Source organism: Xiphophorus couchianus, chromosome 7 (genome assembly GCF_001444195.1).
Source record: "Xiphophorus couchianus chromosome 7, X_couchianus-1.0, whole genome shotgun sequence".
Classification (NCBI taxonomy): Eukaryota; Metazoa; Chordata; class Actinopteri; order Cyprinodontiformes; family Poeciliidae; genus Xiphophorus; species Xiphophorus couchianus.
The window spans coordinates 15570834-15585936 of NC_040234.1; the positions used below are offsets into that span (position 1 = coordinate 15570834).

General features: G+C 38.6%; 1 protein-coding gene across 1 annotated transcript; it reads left to right on the forward strand.

Moving 5' to 3' along the window:
* Positions 1–1850: 1850 nt before the first annotated feature.
* Positions 1851–5078, forward strand: sp5a (Sp5 transcription factor a). The gene is made up of 2 exons (XM_028024504.1): positions 1851–2640; positions 3087–5078. Exons 1-2 carry the CDS (start codon positions 2590–2592, stop codon positions 4161–4163), a joined length of 1128 nt encoding a protein of 375 aa, XP_027880305.1. The 5' UTR covers positions 1851–2589; the 3' UTR covers positions 4164–5078.
* The last annotated feature ends 10025 nt before the right edge of the window (positions 5079–15103 follow it).

Sequence of the window (15103 nt, forward strand, 5' to 3'; positions counted from 1 at the left end):
GTGTGTAAAGCCGTGGGAGAGGACTGGGAACATTAATCCCTTCAAAGGAACAGATCTAATTCAAAATCTGCCGCTCCAAACTAGTTGAGAGGACAGTGATTGTTTCTGCAGGGAAGCTAGATAAAGATCAGAGAGCTAACTGCAAACTTTCAATTCTCCACTTCTGCCACAAAAGTTTTGGGGTGTTATCTTATGAAAGCTGCATAGTTGTACAGTCATTATATTATCTGAACCAAAACAACAGATATGATAAAATTAGCAACAAAAATGCACAAACTAAAGGCATAAAATGCAGTGCATTTACATTTATGTCTATCTAGTGGTTGTTGTGTTCCCCTTTGAAATGCCGCCCTGGGCAACTGCCTGCTCCATATCAAAACCACCACTGCTTGCACCAAACCTATACAAGTAATTTACTTGGACCCATTATTTAATCTATTTCCTACTCTTATGAGTCCCATATGTATACTAGTAAGTATTTGTATATGTGCCCTATATACATTTTTCTCAGGTTGTTGAGGCTTAGTGGGCTTCAGACCAAATCTACTTCCTGTATGGGACCCACTTAGGTTGATTTAACACTGTAAACTCAGTATCATCAATACCAATTGGGTACCTTGTGTGGTTCTTAACTGGCTCTCAAATGGGTTCAGATTTTAAAAAACATCTAAGACCAATGGGTCCCTTTTGTTTAAACCACAAATGTCCTGCATTAGACCTTTACAAGCATCGGGCCATTATGTAACCCTTGGAAGATTAAATCTTGGGTCCATCATGTAACCATTTCTACTCTTAAAAGCCCCATAAATGGAGCTTCAAGTTGAATTATCGGATGCTAGTTTTTCGTGTAGGTTTTTATTGGTATTGCAAATTGTATTGCTTAATAAACTTTGAGTATGATTCTGAAAAAACAATTTATTCACATAAAACAAGTCCCCATCCCACAATGATGTAACACCCCTGATTCTTGATGTTACAAACTACTGCTGTATCATGGATTTAATTTGCTCCATAGCTTGTGTTTCTATTGTTCTATAGCGAACTGAACTATGTCATTATTGTTCATGGAAATTCAGCTCCTGTCCTCAAGGGTGACAAAGAAACATAATTAAGAGATCTGAGTGAAGTTGTTTTGTTAAACCCGTGAAAGTTACTTTTCATCAACTAACCCCCCCCCCCCCCCCCCCCCCCATCATGTTGTAGGTCCCACATGAATTCTGCGCAAACCGGACTAATAAGCGCGACTCACAATGTTCTTCTTGAATGGGCCTGATATGTAAATACTGACTGGGAGGAAATCGGTTCTGGAATAGATCCCAGCTTAGATTGTGTATGAGGTTTGTAAAGGCTGATTTCAGTCTGTCCTGTCTGAAGAAAGAACAGGACAGAACTGTCCTTTTTACGCAGGACAGTTCTGCGTAAAAAGTGGGACTCATGTGGACCTTAGTTGCATTGAGCAAATTGACCTCATTCACTTAATGCCTACCAGCTAAGATATAAGATTGCCAAATGGTTTTGCTGATACATGTTGTAGTTTGTAAACAGATCATTCTTGTGAAGGCCAAATTATAACCTACCTAGCCTAAGTAAAAAGTTTTTTTATATATAAAGCATATGCTTTATATCTAGGCCCCTGTCATGGGTCCCATTTATCAGTATTGGGTGGGCAGGGATGTCAACTTGAATTACTGTTGTAGGCTCCTATTGTTAGTGCAGATTTCATTGTTTAATTAGGATAGAAATAAACCCTCTAAATTAGAATTAGCATGTGATAAAATAGATGACTGAAAGAAAAAAAAAATTCAGAGAGGATATAATTAAGTGTTTAATGCCAAGCTACAGTTCAAAGGCACGACAAAAAGAAATCTGGATTCAAATTAAAAATGTAAAAGAGAGGCAGATTCTTCAGAGATGAGAACTTCATGTTGAGTCTCTTGATTTTGGTCTTTTTCTCTCCATCAAACAACACAGCCAAAAACGCTCTTGGAGATCTCCAGAGATAACAATGTCACATTGTCACATAAGGTTCTGCTACAAATCCTTAATTACAAAAAGAGGATCAGATGACTACAGCATCCAATACCGGGGTCTCCAGGCGGCATGGAGGTCTTTGATCAAGAAAATCCAATTATTTGTGTATATACATTTCCCACATAGTGATTACTTCATTAATTGTCCCGCCTTTATCTCCTCCCTTCCCAGCCCCCCTAATAATCAGCTCCTTTATCCAGACCAACAAACACACCATAGGAGCTTTGTGGATTCAAAGGATTTGCTTTCCCCTCTCAAAGAGCCGCCATTCTTTGATGATTGGGCAGCGGCAAACTTCAAAGTAATAAATCTTATTTCTGACTGGCTGGCGGCCCACCAAAGTCCTTATCAAATTCTAAGAAGTGATCCCTCACTCTTCAGATAGACCGAGGATATATCGGCGAGAGGAGGCACTGGAGAGTGAAGACCTGCCCCGACCAGAATCAGTTTTTTTTTTTTCCCCTTCCTTTTCTTCTTTTGCTCTGAATGCCACATATTCATCAAAATTAGCGCGTTTGTTTATTATTAGTTTGCATCGGGAGGAGGAGGACGCGCACCATGGCAGCGGTGGCTGTTCTGCGGAATGAAACACTGCAAGCTTTTCTCCAGGTTTGGGCTCAACTTTCTTTTTCACTTTAAGCTTTTAGGAAACATTTAAAGCGGACGCATTTCACACGGTGTCGATTTGAATGTTTCTATCAAAATTACGTGAACAGTTCTCTTCTAAATATTAAGCGGAATGAAGGACACGGTTTCTGACTTCTTAAAGTTGGAAGCGACGCATTTGCCTGTGGATGGGATTTATTTATTTATTTATTTATTTATTTTTGCCTAATCGCACGTGTTGAAAATGTATGAAAGAATGAGATTTCTCGTTTTAATTCGTCCAGTATGCTCTTGCAAAAAAAAAAAAAAAAGAAAAAAGTTTATTATCCTCAATTAATTTTTTTCCCCCTTGTTATTCCTAGATACATATTTTACAAAAGTTAGGCTTCGGTTTATTTTGTGTTTGTGACCAGTATTATCCACGAGTTGTTTGTCTTTCTGTCCTCCAGGATCGCACTCCAAACTCCTCTCCAGAGAACTGTAAGCACTCCCCGCTGGCGCTCCTGGCCGCCACTTGTAACCGGATCGGACACCACCACGGATCCAACCACCCAGACTTCCTCCAAGTCCCCTACGATCCCACTCTGGGCTCCCCCTCGCGACTATTTCACCCGTGGACTAACGAGGGGAGCCCCCAAAGCAGCCTGGCCGGCAACTCTACTTTCGGACTATCCTCCAAGCCTCAGCTGTCTGCGCACATCCAGAGCTCCTTCAGCACCCACCACGAACTGCCCCTCACCCCTCCGGCGGACCCCTCGTACCCCTATGACTTCTCCCCGGTTAAGATGTTACCTTGCTCCATGCAGTCCCTCCAGTCCACCTGTCCTCCTACCTACGTCCCTGCCGTCAGCTACGCGGCTCCGGCGCCCATCCCGCCCCAAATGCCGGGCTTCGTGACGGGACCGTCCGGCCTGGTCCACCAGCAGCAGAGACAGTTGTCCCCGAACCCCGGGGACGACATCCCGTGGTGGAGCCTGCAGCAGGGCAACCACGTCGGCCACTCTTCCTCTCTGGGTCCCCACCGCTTCCAACTGCAGAGAAGCTTGGTGCTGGGGCACACGGATTTTGCGCAATACCAGACGCAAATCGCCGCTCTGCTGCACACCAAGTCGCCCCTCGCGACCGCGCGGAGGTGCAGGCGGTGCAGGTGCCCCAACTGCCAGTCGTCCACCTCCAGCGACGAGCCCGGCAAGAAGAAGCAGCACATCTGCCACATACCGGGCTGTGGGAAGGTGTACGGGAAGACGTCGCACCTCAAGGCGCACCTGAGGTGGCACTCCGGGGAGCGGCCGTTCGTGTGCAACTGGCTGTTCTGCGGCAAGAGCTTCACCAGGTCGGATGAGCTGCAGAGACACCTGAGGACTCACACAGGGGAGAAGCGCTTTGTGTGCCCGGACTGCTGCAAGAGGTTCATGAGGAGCGACCATCTTGCCAAACACGTGAAAACCCACCAGAATAAGAGAAGCAAGTGCCACGAGAAGACCCTTGATCACGTCAAGAGAGAGGACACCAGGAATATGTTGTAACACGGTTCACTTCGCTCCATTTCGTACCCAGGTGTTGCCATTTGGTACCTGCACACTGTAGCGCTGCTTATCCTCCAAGTCCCCTGCCCCTTCTGACATTACATTTTGTTATTCCCCAAAAATACAACGATAATGAATTAAGAGACTTATAATTGTATTCAATCTTATTTTCTTTTCTGAACAAACTCCAATTCAGTTGACTGCTGTGCTGATTGTTCGGAATAATCAACTCTTAAGAAAACTAACCTTTTATGACCCCTGACCTTCTAAAAAGATAACATATATGAGTAATAAAATTTACTTCCAGGCCATGAGCAAATAAAAGGAAATTACTTGAAATATCAGCTGTCAGTTGCAGGGATGAAACGACCAAAAGTACGAAATGGCAAGGCAGCGACCTGACCAGCACTCTTTAAGGCTCAACACACCTGCTAGTTATTTCAAGCAGAAGACAAACAGTACCATAGTGCAATACAGTATTGGTTAAAGTACAAATTAGGCTGCATTTTTATTTTTTTTTACAGGATATTTGGACTTTTCGGGTTGATTTATAACATCCTGACCGTAGTTTTTAACTTTGCTGGTCTGTGGAACACATTTCTCTCTGTGTGTATAAAGTTTAACGAGTTCATTTGAGAAGTTCAATCAAGTTTGGGATATTCACTGTTTATATAGCATCAAAGAAAAGACAAGTTTTATGACTTGTGTTTTGATTCATTGTCTTCGGTGGAAGATTTCACTCCCCTGTAAATTCTATTTAATAGCTTTTGTTGAATGAAAGTGTCTGTTTTTTGCTCCATATGGGGTGTTTTCTTTTTTTATTATTAAAAAAAGCATGCTCTTGAAAAGATCTGCTATTGTTGCTATGACCCAAAGTACTGCGTGAGAATAAAACTTATAAAAATTTCCCCCTCATCTAAGGAGAGTTCATTCAGTTTGCCTCTGTTATCTCACTGAGGAGGTGACAAGACATTTTTAAAAATATATTTTACCTGTAAAAGATCTACATGAGTTGCAAAAGCTGTTACTATTGTTCAAAATGTCCCAATAGAAAAGGATTCATTTGATATTTTTTTCCAATAATCAATTTTATGGGATTAAACTATAAACTCCTAATATTTTCTTCTTGATTTTTGGAGTTTAGAGACTGAGGAAAATACAATTTTGATCTGTTTTTTAAGTCTGTAAATGGCGTTGCTTTAGCAAAAACTGCTGACATTTTTGTTATTTTTAAGGAAAAAATGAGAATATTTTTGCCTAGAAAATGTTTAGAATAAGTAAAATATTTTTCTAAATTTAAAAGCATCAAATTCCAAGCTGATTAAGTCTGTATTGGAAAAAAATAATAATAATTAAAACTATAGATTTTTATATTGATGTCTGGGTTTCAGAGGTGAAAATTTGGTGCACCAGTTGAGTAAAAGCTTTTCAGTCATACCTTCATGAGCGTTTTGGAAATGCATGAAGTGTAGTTTATTTTTTCTAATTGATATATATTTTTTCCTGAAGTTCAAGATCCTCAGAATAAATGTTCCTTTTTGCAGATTTAAATTTTTTTTCTTTCTGTATCCTTTAATGTTGTGTTAGATGATTCATTTGTTTAGTCCAGGACTGATATTATTGGCTGAGTGGAGACCAAGAATCACTGTATTTTGAAGAGTTGGATGAAGTTACGTAGACGATCCTTAAAATATGATTGGTAGAATCATTTTTTAGTGTTTTTAAAAAAATTATTTTTAAGCATACAGCTGTCTGTTACAGGTTTATAAGTTTCTCAAAAGAAATTCAAGTGTTTCATCTTGACCTTCTTCACCCTCTTTCTCAGTTTTCTATTGCTAAAGTTCTTCAGTCCATGATATTGAACAGCACAAATAAGAAGCGATAAAGTCCTTTGTATCTAACAGATCCAAAGCATCAGTCAGCGATTCATCCATCTGCTCCAGCTATTCAGTAAGTAAAGTCCTTCTGCTGTCATGTCTGTTTCATCTCAGATCAATAAAATTGTCAGGCTGAAAGCTGCCACTCAGGGAAGTTTCAGCTGCTGGTTTTTTGGAAGGTTTTATTATAATTTCTTTTTTTTTTTTTTTTTTTTGCCACAACAGCGCCCCCTTTTGTAAGTTGTAGTGGCTCAATGGAGCAAGAAAATATTAGTGTTGGAAAAAAATACCAGAAGTCGTAACTTTTCTTTAGTGCACATTATCCTAGAGAAATGTGTTTTAAATTTTATAGCTATCTCCTGTGTTTTCATGCAAGTCAAGGAAACAGCTAATGCACCTTTGTTGATCAGAAAAATCAGTAAATTGGTCAAATAAAAAGACTGGTCTTAAACCTAAATGCAAACCAGTACATGCATACTGGATTTATTTCTCTGTTAGATTTTTCACAATTACTGGAGTTTGTTGTGACCTTTTCTTGATCAGTAGTGCCTGATCAAGAATTACTGCCTAAAAATGAAAATTATGTAAATAATTCTTACTAATTAGCTGTTTAAATTCATTAAATTCATAATTGTTTCATTGTTTGTTTAATTTGCTGCTGATTTATTGTTTTTACGTATTATTCTGCTGTAGCCTACGATGTACTGAAACGCATACCAGAAAAGCTGTGAGTAATGTCAAACGTTTTTCTTTTTGAATAATCTCCGTAACAATGGCATTTTTTCCTCCACAGAAGTACGAAAAAAATGAAAGGAACCAAAACGACACAGCAGGATGAGATTCAGTACGAGCAATGAAGTCTTTATCCAGATTCTGATCCTATTATAAGCAACTCCTGCGCCATGCAGTGGATGGGGAAATTGAGTGCAGTTAGATTGTTTCCTCACAAAGGTTTTGGTTTGAGTTCAGTGTTAAAGATATAGATTTTGGAGGCCGTAATTCTTAGCTGTTCACGGTGTGTCCACAATATGTTGTGGTTTAATATTATTTTCTAGAATTAAATGAAATAATTAGACGTTTCACATTTTTCTGTCATTGGCCTGTTGTCTGAATGTAGTTTAAATCTTCGTATTCAGCACATTATCTGTATGAACCAGATCAATTTGAAAAGCCTTTTCGATTTTACTGCTAGTTCATTTATCCAAACTTGTGAAATAGGCATTGAAAATTAACAATTTACACATCAAATTTAGGGGGAAAATAAGTTTTTTGTGCCTTATATCAAGTCAAATAACTATTATATCTTAATCATACAAAAACAATTAATCAAAGCACGGTGCTATGCTTATTTTATTAATATGGTAGCTTTTCTCATAAATGAATTGAGGTGTATGATATGTGTTAGCACAGAGAATGGAAAAATTTGGCAAGGCACAAACACACTTGCACGCCTTTACTCTGAGGTTTTTGAAATCTAAAGACACACAAACAGCATTGCTTGACACCCAATAATTCTGTTTCATCAAATGTAAAATTAGCAGTTTTACAGCTACAGTCAAAAAAAGATGGAAAAAAATTTAAAAACTTCAGTCTGATTAACTTATTGTATGGCTGTGCCTCTGAATGTTGCCTCTGAATTCCTATATTTCAAAACATATTGTTAACCTGTCCCTAACCTTTAGACTTTCCCTTTGAGCCTTGCAAGATGCTAGTATTTCTTTTTACTTTCTTTGAAATGGTACTACTGTTGCAGTACTTGAAACAACTGAATTCCAAGTTGTTTATCTTCAGGATTGCAACAGTTCATGGGATCAAATATAAATGTTGTAATTTTCTGAGTAAGAAAACTTTCTGCAGCATTGAAATCTATCAAACTAGAAAGGGTTACAAGGGTGTTTCTAAGGTTTTGGGACTCCAGTGAATCACAGGAAGAGCCACTGTTCACAAATGGAGAAAACATGAAACCTGATGACCCTTCTTAGGAGGAGCAGGTGTCCTCCATCCAGGAGGAGACAAAAGACTCCCAAACAATATATTTAGACAGACCTGTGAAGACACTGCTGAAATAATCAATCTGTCTTAAGATAAAAATGTGGATAAATTTCTTGGTGGTACATTAGTACTTTAATGCTTGAAATGTTCTTTAGGTGATAGAAGGCTGACTTTGCAATTGTCTTTATGTGTCTCTGAAGGTTAAGATCCATCACTGCACCCAGATTGTGGGCCTGATCACTTCTTTCTAACTGTAGTAGATGAAGCTATGAGCGGACTCTTGGGATCTCTTCAGATGTTACAAATAATCAAGCAGAATTTGTGTGATTACTTGAAACATCTTACTGTGACCAAGAAAATCCAAAACATAACGATTCTGTAATAGAGATTGATTGACTGACGGACGGACGGACGGACGGACGGACGGACGGACAGACAGATATTGTTTGGGACATGAAAAGAGAGTTGTAGTATTTGCATCCAGAATGCAAATAGTACACCAGCAACTTAAGCTGCTGGTAACACCAGCAGCTTAAGTTGGTGCTGTTTCCCTCTCTCTTAGGAAGTCATTTATTTCTACAATGACAATGAAAAATATCTTCAGAATTTAAGCTGTAGGCAATATATTTTGTAAGAGTGCTTTCACATAAATAACCTAACCCTAAACTTTAAATTCTCCTTCAGATCACCCATCTTCTCTGTTCAGAATGTAGACATCTTGGTCTCCAACACTGTGCTGTTTCTGTTTCAGGTGGTTGTAAACTCTCAGGTGATGGCATGAGGAGTTTTCTCTCACCAACACCAACACAGAAAACTACCTAAACCTACCTTAACTGTCTGCCTAAATATCTGCTAAACGTCTGTGAATTGAAAAATTGATCTTAAACGCTCTGGAGATATTAAAAGGACATAACTTATAGAAGTTTTAATGCTGCTTTTCTAACTTCTTGCAGCAGGTAGCTGTATTGCAGTGCTGCTTTAACAGGAACCGCAAATCGAGATTCACTTTCAAGTGTGTTATATTAGAATTATTTCTCTCATCTTCAAAATCTTCAACATCGTGTGTGAAGTTCCTGCTAAATTGGTATTTCCATCAGACACCACAAGAAATCTCTAAATAATCTAAAGATACTGAGAAAAAAGTTATTAGAATTACTCACACTTTCTCCTTTTTCTCTTTGGTCAAACTGATTTAATCATTCAGTGTAACCAGACCGCCTTCTGATCACATATTTTGTTGTACTCTGTTCAGTGTTTCTTTTTTTGTGTCTAAACTTGATAAGGACAACTTTTTGTCTAATTATTCATATTTAAGTCAGATTTCCTGACAGTTTGATTTGTCAGAGTTGGGTTAGCTGACTACTGCCATATCTGTAGATGAACTGTGACTGATTGTCTTGGAAGACAAGCTTCTTTGGAGTTTCAGAGGACAGACTTCCAGGAAGGACACTAAGATCTCTGAAATATGATTTAAATCAGTTTTATTTTCAAAAGGTGAGAAACTGAAATGAGATTTTATTTTGAGTCCATCCATCCATCCATTTCCTGTTCACCCTTTGTCTCTAATGGGGTCGGGAGGGTTGCCGGTGCCTATCTCCAGCTGCGTTCCGGGCGAGAGGCGGGATACACCCTGGACAGGTCGCCAGTCTGTCGCAGGGCAACACAGAGACAAACAGGACAAACAACCATGCACACACACACTCACACCTAGGGAGAATTTAGAAAGACTAATTAACCTGACAGTCATGTTTTTGGACTGTGGGATGAAGCCGGAGTGCCTGGAGAGAACCCACGCATGCACAGGGAGAACATGCAAACTCCATGCAGAAAGACCCCGGCCGGGAATCGAACCCAGGACTTGCTGCAAGGCAACAGTGCTACCAACTGCGCCACTGTGCAGCTCTATTTTGAGTCCAAATTTAGGCAATTTATTGAAACTTTGAGTTTCACTCGAAGCAGGCAGAAAGGCAAAGTAATTCTCAATGTCACTGCTTTATGACTTCTCTGAGACGCCTGGGTTTATTTTCTGGTATTAAATAACTCCTCTGATTGTTCCCAGTCATTTTTATCTATTTACATTTTTATGGGAAAATTAAAGGATTGCTCTTTTGTCCGTATTAATCGGCTCTTAAGGAAAAGTGGTAATGGGTGTTTAAAGCATGAAAAATGGTTAAATTGGATTCTGATTCGACGTCGTGTATCTGGACATATAAAAGTGTTGTGATAAAGAAGAAATTTTATGCCACTTCTGATTAAAATGGCGAGCCTCGAATGGAAATCTGTGTGTAAGGGGTCAGAGAGAGAGCCGGGTCTCACGCTGGGCTTCATGTTTTATACATCAGTGCAGTGATTAAAATGTAATTAAAACATGTCAGTGTCTTTATACCAAGCCTTCCCAGTCTCTCACTCTCGGTCTTCATTGAATATATAAACATGTTTTGATGCAGATAAGCATTTACATTCCTGCTGGCCGTACCAACAAGCAAACAGAGCAACTACAGGGACCAGTGAGGATGTTTTTGTTCCAGAAACAGTCAGGGTTCAAACTTTTTTATGCTCTGTCTTTTGTCTTTATTCTATTGAACAAAGATCCTCTTTATCTTTACAAGCTGGTATCAGTTTTACATGATAGCTGGAACAGTGTCATTTCACCAACACTGATGGGAAATTATCAGTCTCCTGTTAGAAGCTAAAAAAAAAAAATCAGCTCTAGTTTTTTTTTCTTTTTTGTTTTTTTCATCTATACATTCACAGATGTCTTCCAAAAAGTTGGACAACATTTGGTTCAAATTAAAGAGCACTATGATCACATATGTCATTAAGACGTAATAAGTTAGCTTGAACTTGTTTTGTTTTAAATTGTGCTTGTTAACGCCTCAGGTTCTCCCAATATGAGCTCCCACCTAAGCTATTTAAAGAGATACATTGTATTGTAGGCCCTTCTGTTCTTGCTTGTTGCTTCAAATGACTGGAAACATGCAGCAGAGCAGCACCGTCAATCCAACTGCACAGGCAAGTTTTAGTACAAGCCGTAAGCTGTTTATTTTTTGTTTGAAAATTTTGCAGAAAACCATTTACATGCAGCTGATTGCTTTTTTATTAGCACATAACACTTTGGAGCTCTTTTGGCTGGCTTTAATTCACATCACGACACAGATTCTGCACCGCTCACTGTTGTATAAACTGCGTGATCCTGATTTTATTGGACAAAACAGCATCATCATTGATTCTGTAGATGATAACATTTTATTGTCTTTCCCTTGACTAGTCCAGGTCTGACTTGACAGAAAAGACCTTCTGTGTCAGCCTGGGCAAGTTTAAATCGTACTCTGATTCCTTTTCCTGTGAGGTCCCACAGGGCTCGGTTCTTGAGACTCAATTTTTTTCATTGTTTCTGTTTCCCTTTCCCTTTTAAAAGCACAAACGTGCCTTTCATTTTTATGAAAATTAAACTAACAGGTTTATTTTCTTCTTAAACAAGACGTCTCCCACTCCAATGAGTCATTGTTGGAGTGTCTTGAAGAAGTATGGATGTATGGAGTATGGATGATTCTTTCTTAATTTTAATGACAGAAACACAGAGGTTATGTTTTTTAGTCTTTGTGCTGTTTTCAAGTCTGGCATGGTATGTCACTTGATACATTTTGGACTTTTAAATAAAGGTAATTTTAACTCAATCTGCTAAAGTTTTAAGCACCTTTATTTGTTTTGGATCTAAAATGTTGCATGAATTATTAAAATAAAGATGGTATGTGAACGAGTGTCTGTAGTTTTCATTAGAATCGGCCACTTTCTGGGAATTGATGTAAAGTTCAATAACATTGCAGCAAATTCTTTTGCAGATCAACTGATTTTATCTTTTTGTTAAGTAAATGTAGCGCCATCATTCCAAAATATGAAATGCTGCAACATTTTTACAGAAAGTTTCTGGATGACTCCATTAAATAAGGCTGTCTGATAAATAATAAAGCAGATCCTATGTTTGTTTCACCCAATAAAAACTCAGATAACCTGTCGGTTTACCGCTGTCAGTCTAACTCCTGACTTGAACTGAATAATAAGGGAGAAAATTAAGACAGAAAAAAGTGAGAGTGTTAAACTTGACTACGATAAGTCCTGCTAATTTGACACCACACTAATAAACTAAGTTTTAAGACCCTTTTTAAAGGCTATAAAATCAATAGTCAGTAGTCTCTGAGAGTATTTTAGAGTTTGAGGCCATAACAACTAAAAGCAGCCTCTTACGACCACATTAGAGTTTAAGCACCATTTGTAGGGTTAGCATTGGATAACTTTAATGCTCTAGCTGGGACAAACCTGTTAATCATGTCATAAGGAGATGTTGTGATTGAGGTCCTGAAAACATTTTAAAAAGAGCAATAAAATCTTTCAAAATCTGAAAGATGAAAGTGACTGGAGGAATTTGAGTAGAAGATTAGAGAGATTTTTCTTTTTCCAGAAAATGAGAAACGGTCAAAATAACGAAAAAGACGCAGTGCTTCCAGACCTCAAAATAAGGCAAAGAAAACAAGTTAATTTTCATTCAGAAACAACAATACTAATGTTTTAACTCAGGTAGAGTTCAGAAACCAATATTTGGTGGAATAACCGTGATATTTTCAATAGGCTTCAATGCAGTGGTTTTTTAATTTTTTTCCAGAGTTGTATATGTGTGTGAGTGTGCGGCAGGGGTGGGCGTGCGTGTGTGTGTGTGTTTGTTCAGTCTCATATGTATTTTATATTGTTGTAAAGCTTTGTCAGAAGCTACCGTAATTCAAAATTGATTCTAGCTTTTCTTCAAACATTGATAACCTGTTTGCTACTAATTTATACAATTTTTTCTCAAAAGCAAAGAACATTGATTTCACAAACGTTCTTTCTGTTTTGTGAGAGTCGAGCTAATAGGTGTGTTTTCACTTTTAACTTCGGTTCTTTTAAAATTCTGGCTACGGCCCTCAGCATCCTATGATTGCTGCAGATGTTGTCATAGTTTCACCTGATTAAGTAAGATCAAACAGGGCTTCTCACACGGTGCAGCAGTTCATTCCAAATCCTCCGCTCTGAGCTGCAGGTTTCTCACCAGCGTGTCACAGCGCAGCTTCTCCCAGCAGGAGTTTAAACTTTTACTTTTCCAGGGAATTAATCTGTGTCTCCTAAATTTTGCTCAAGATCTCACTCATCTGTAGGAGCAGCTGTTACATTTTGTTATTTATTTCCACCCTGTCTTATGAAGTGTTAAAGTCAGGCCTAATAACACTAAAACTTTTTAGGGTTCAGTTGCATCTGAACCACAGAGGCACACAGGAGCACGTTAGATTTATTCATTTATTAAATTTTAAGCGACATCTCTTTTAGTGGTCTTAATTTGAACTCACTTTCATTACTTTCACTTTTGAAAGTAATTTCCATCATAAGCAGAAATGTCACAGCAGACTGGCAGCCCTCGCTTCTTTCATTCTTACCCTCTCCATTTGTATAGTGCTCCCTCTTGTGGGTGTTTTAATAAATCTTCAAGGAAAGGGTTAGTTAAAATAGGTTTGGTGTTTATTCGTAGACACCAAGTCTTTATAGTAGGCTGAATAGTTCAACAATAGATGTGGAGAAAGTAAACATTAAGAATGCTGAACATGTATCCAGGGAATAAGGCAAAACCAGTTTTGGAGGGTAATCCATCTGAACAAGGTGTTCTTATTCTTGTTGCACAGTGTGATTTCCCACAGTATGCTCACTCTTATAGTTGCTGTGCCTTGCAGACCTATTCATACCACATTAACTTTATGTTTTGTCGCATTAAAACCACTAATGTAATTAAATTGTATTGGGATTTTGTGCCATAAATCAACACAAAATAGAACATAACTGCAAATTAGTAGAAAAATGATCCATAGTCTTCAAATTTCTTTTTAAAAAGTTTAAATGTCCTGTGCATTCCTGTTTAGCCGCTGTATGTCAATACTTTTTACATTCACATTTCACTCCAATTACCAGCTCTGCATATTTAGAGGCTGAAATATCTGCACAGAAAACTTAAACTCACATCAGGTAGTTCTTGCCACCATAGATTGGCAAAGATTCATAGTTCTGCTGAAATGTAAACCTCTGTCCCCGTCTGAAGCGTATTAGAAGCCTTGAACAGGTTTTCTTCCAGAACTGGCCTCTATTTAGCTTCATCCATCAGCCCATCAACTCTGACCTGCTTTCCTGTCCCTGCTAAAGAAAACTTGTCACCGGAGCTTTAGATGTCTGCAGTTTACATCGACCCCGTGCTGCTTCTCTACTTAGAGCTCTTTACTGTCTGTTAGTTGAGTGGACAACCGTGTGTTTCTAGGTTTCAGGTTGTGCCAAACTCTTTCCATTTTCAGATTATGGATTGAACAATACTCTGTGGGACGTCTAAAGCTTGGGATAATGTTTCATAGCCTAACCCTGCATAAGGCACAGTGAGACTCTGTTTATTAAAAGGTGTTTTGGTTCTACTGGATTTTATTTAGGGTTAGACTAGATGCTAGACTAGTCCAGCCCAAAGCGGGTACATCCAAATTACCCGCTTTGAAATCTGTGGAACTGATGTGAAATGATACTCTAGCCTCCCATTGCATATCATGAATCATATGAAAATCTTAACTGCAGTATAATGCTACATAAAAAATGTTAAACTGTTAAAACATTCAGTCCTTCACACATTCAGTGTTTAACAATGTGTTAAACATCCACTCATATTTTCAAAAGGAACAGTATTTCCTTATAAGGAATATATCAGCTAAAAGTTTGGACAGCAATATCAGAGGGAACTTGAGGCCAGATCAGTCCTGGACAGGATGAGCAGTTCTCAGTAACAGTTCCAGAAAAAAAAATGTTTTAGAGAAGAGAAAATGCAGATATTTATGTAATAAATGTTAAATGGATCTAAACTCATTGTTTGCTGAATTAGTTCTGACACAACAGATTAACAGGGAACCAGAGCTCCGGTCCTCCAGGACCAGACAGTGTTTTCGTGGAGCTGTCCAGTGCTGAAAACTAAACCATCCACTCCGGTTTTTAACCACAGCCTGCTGCTCGACATGTGAATCG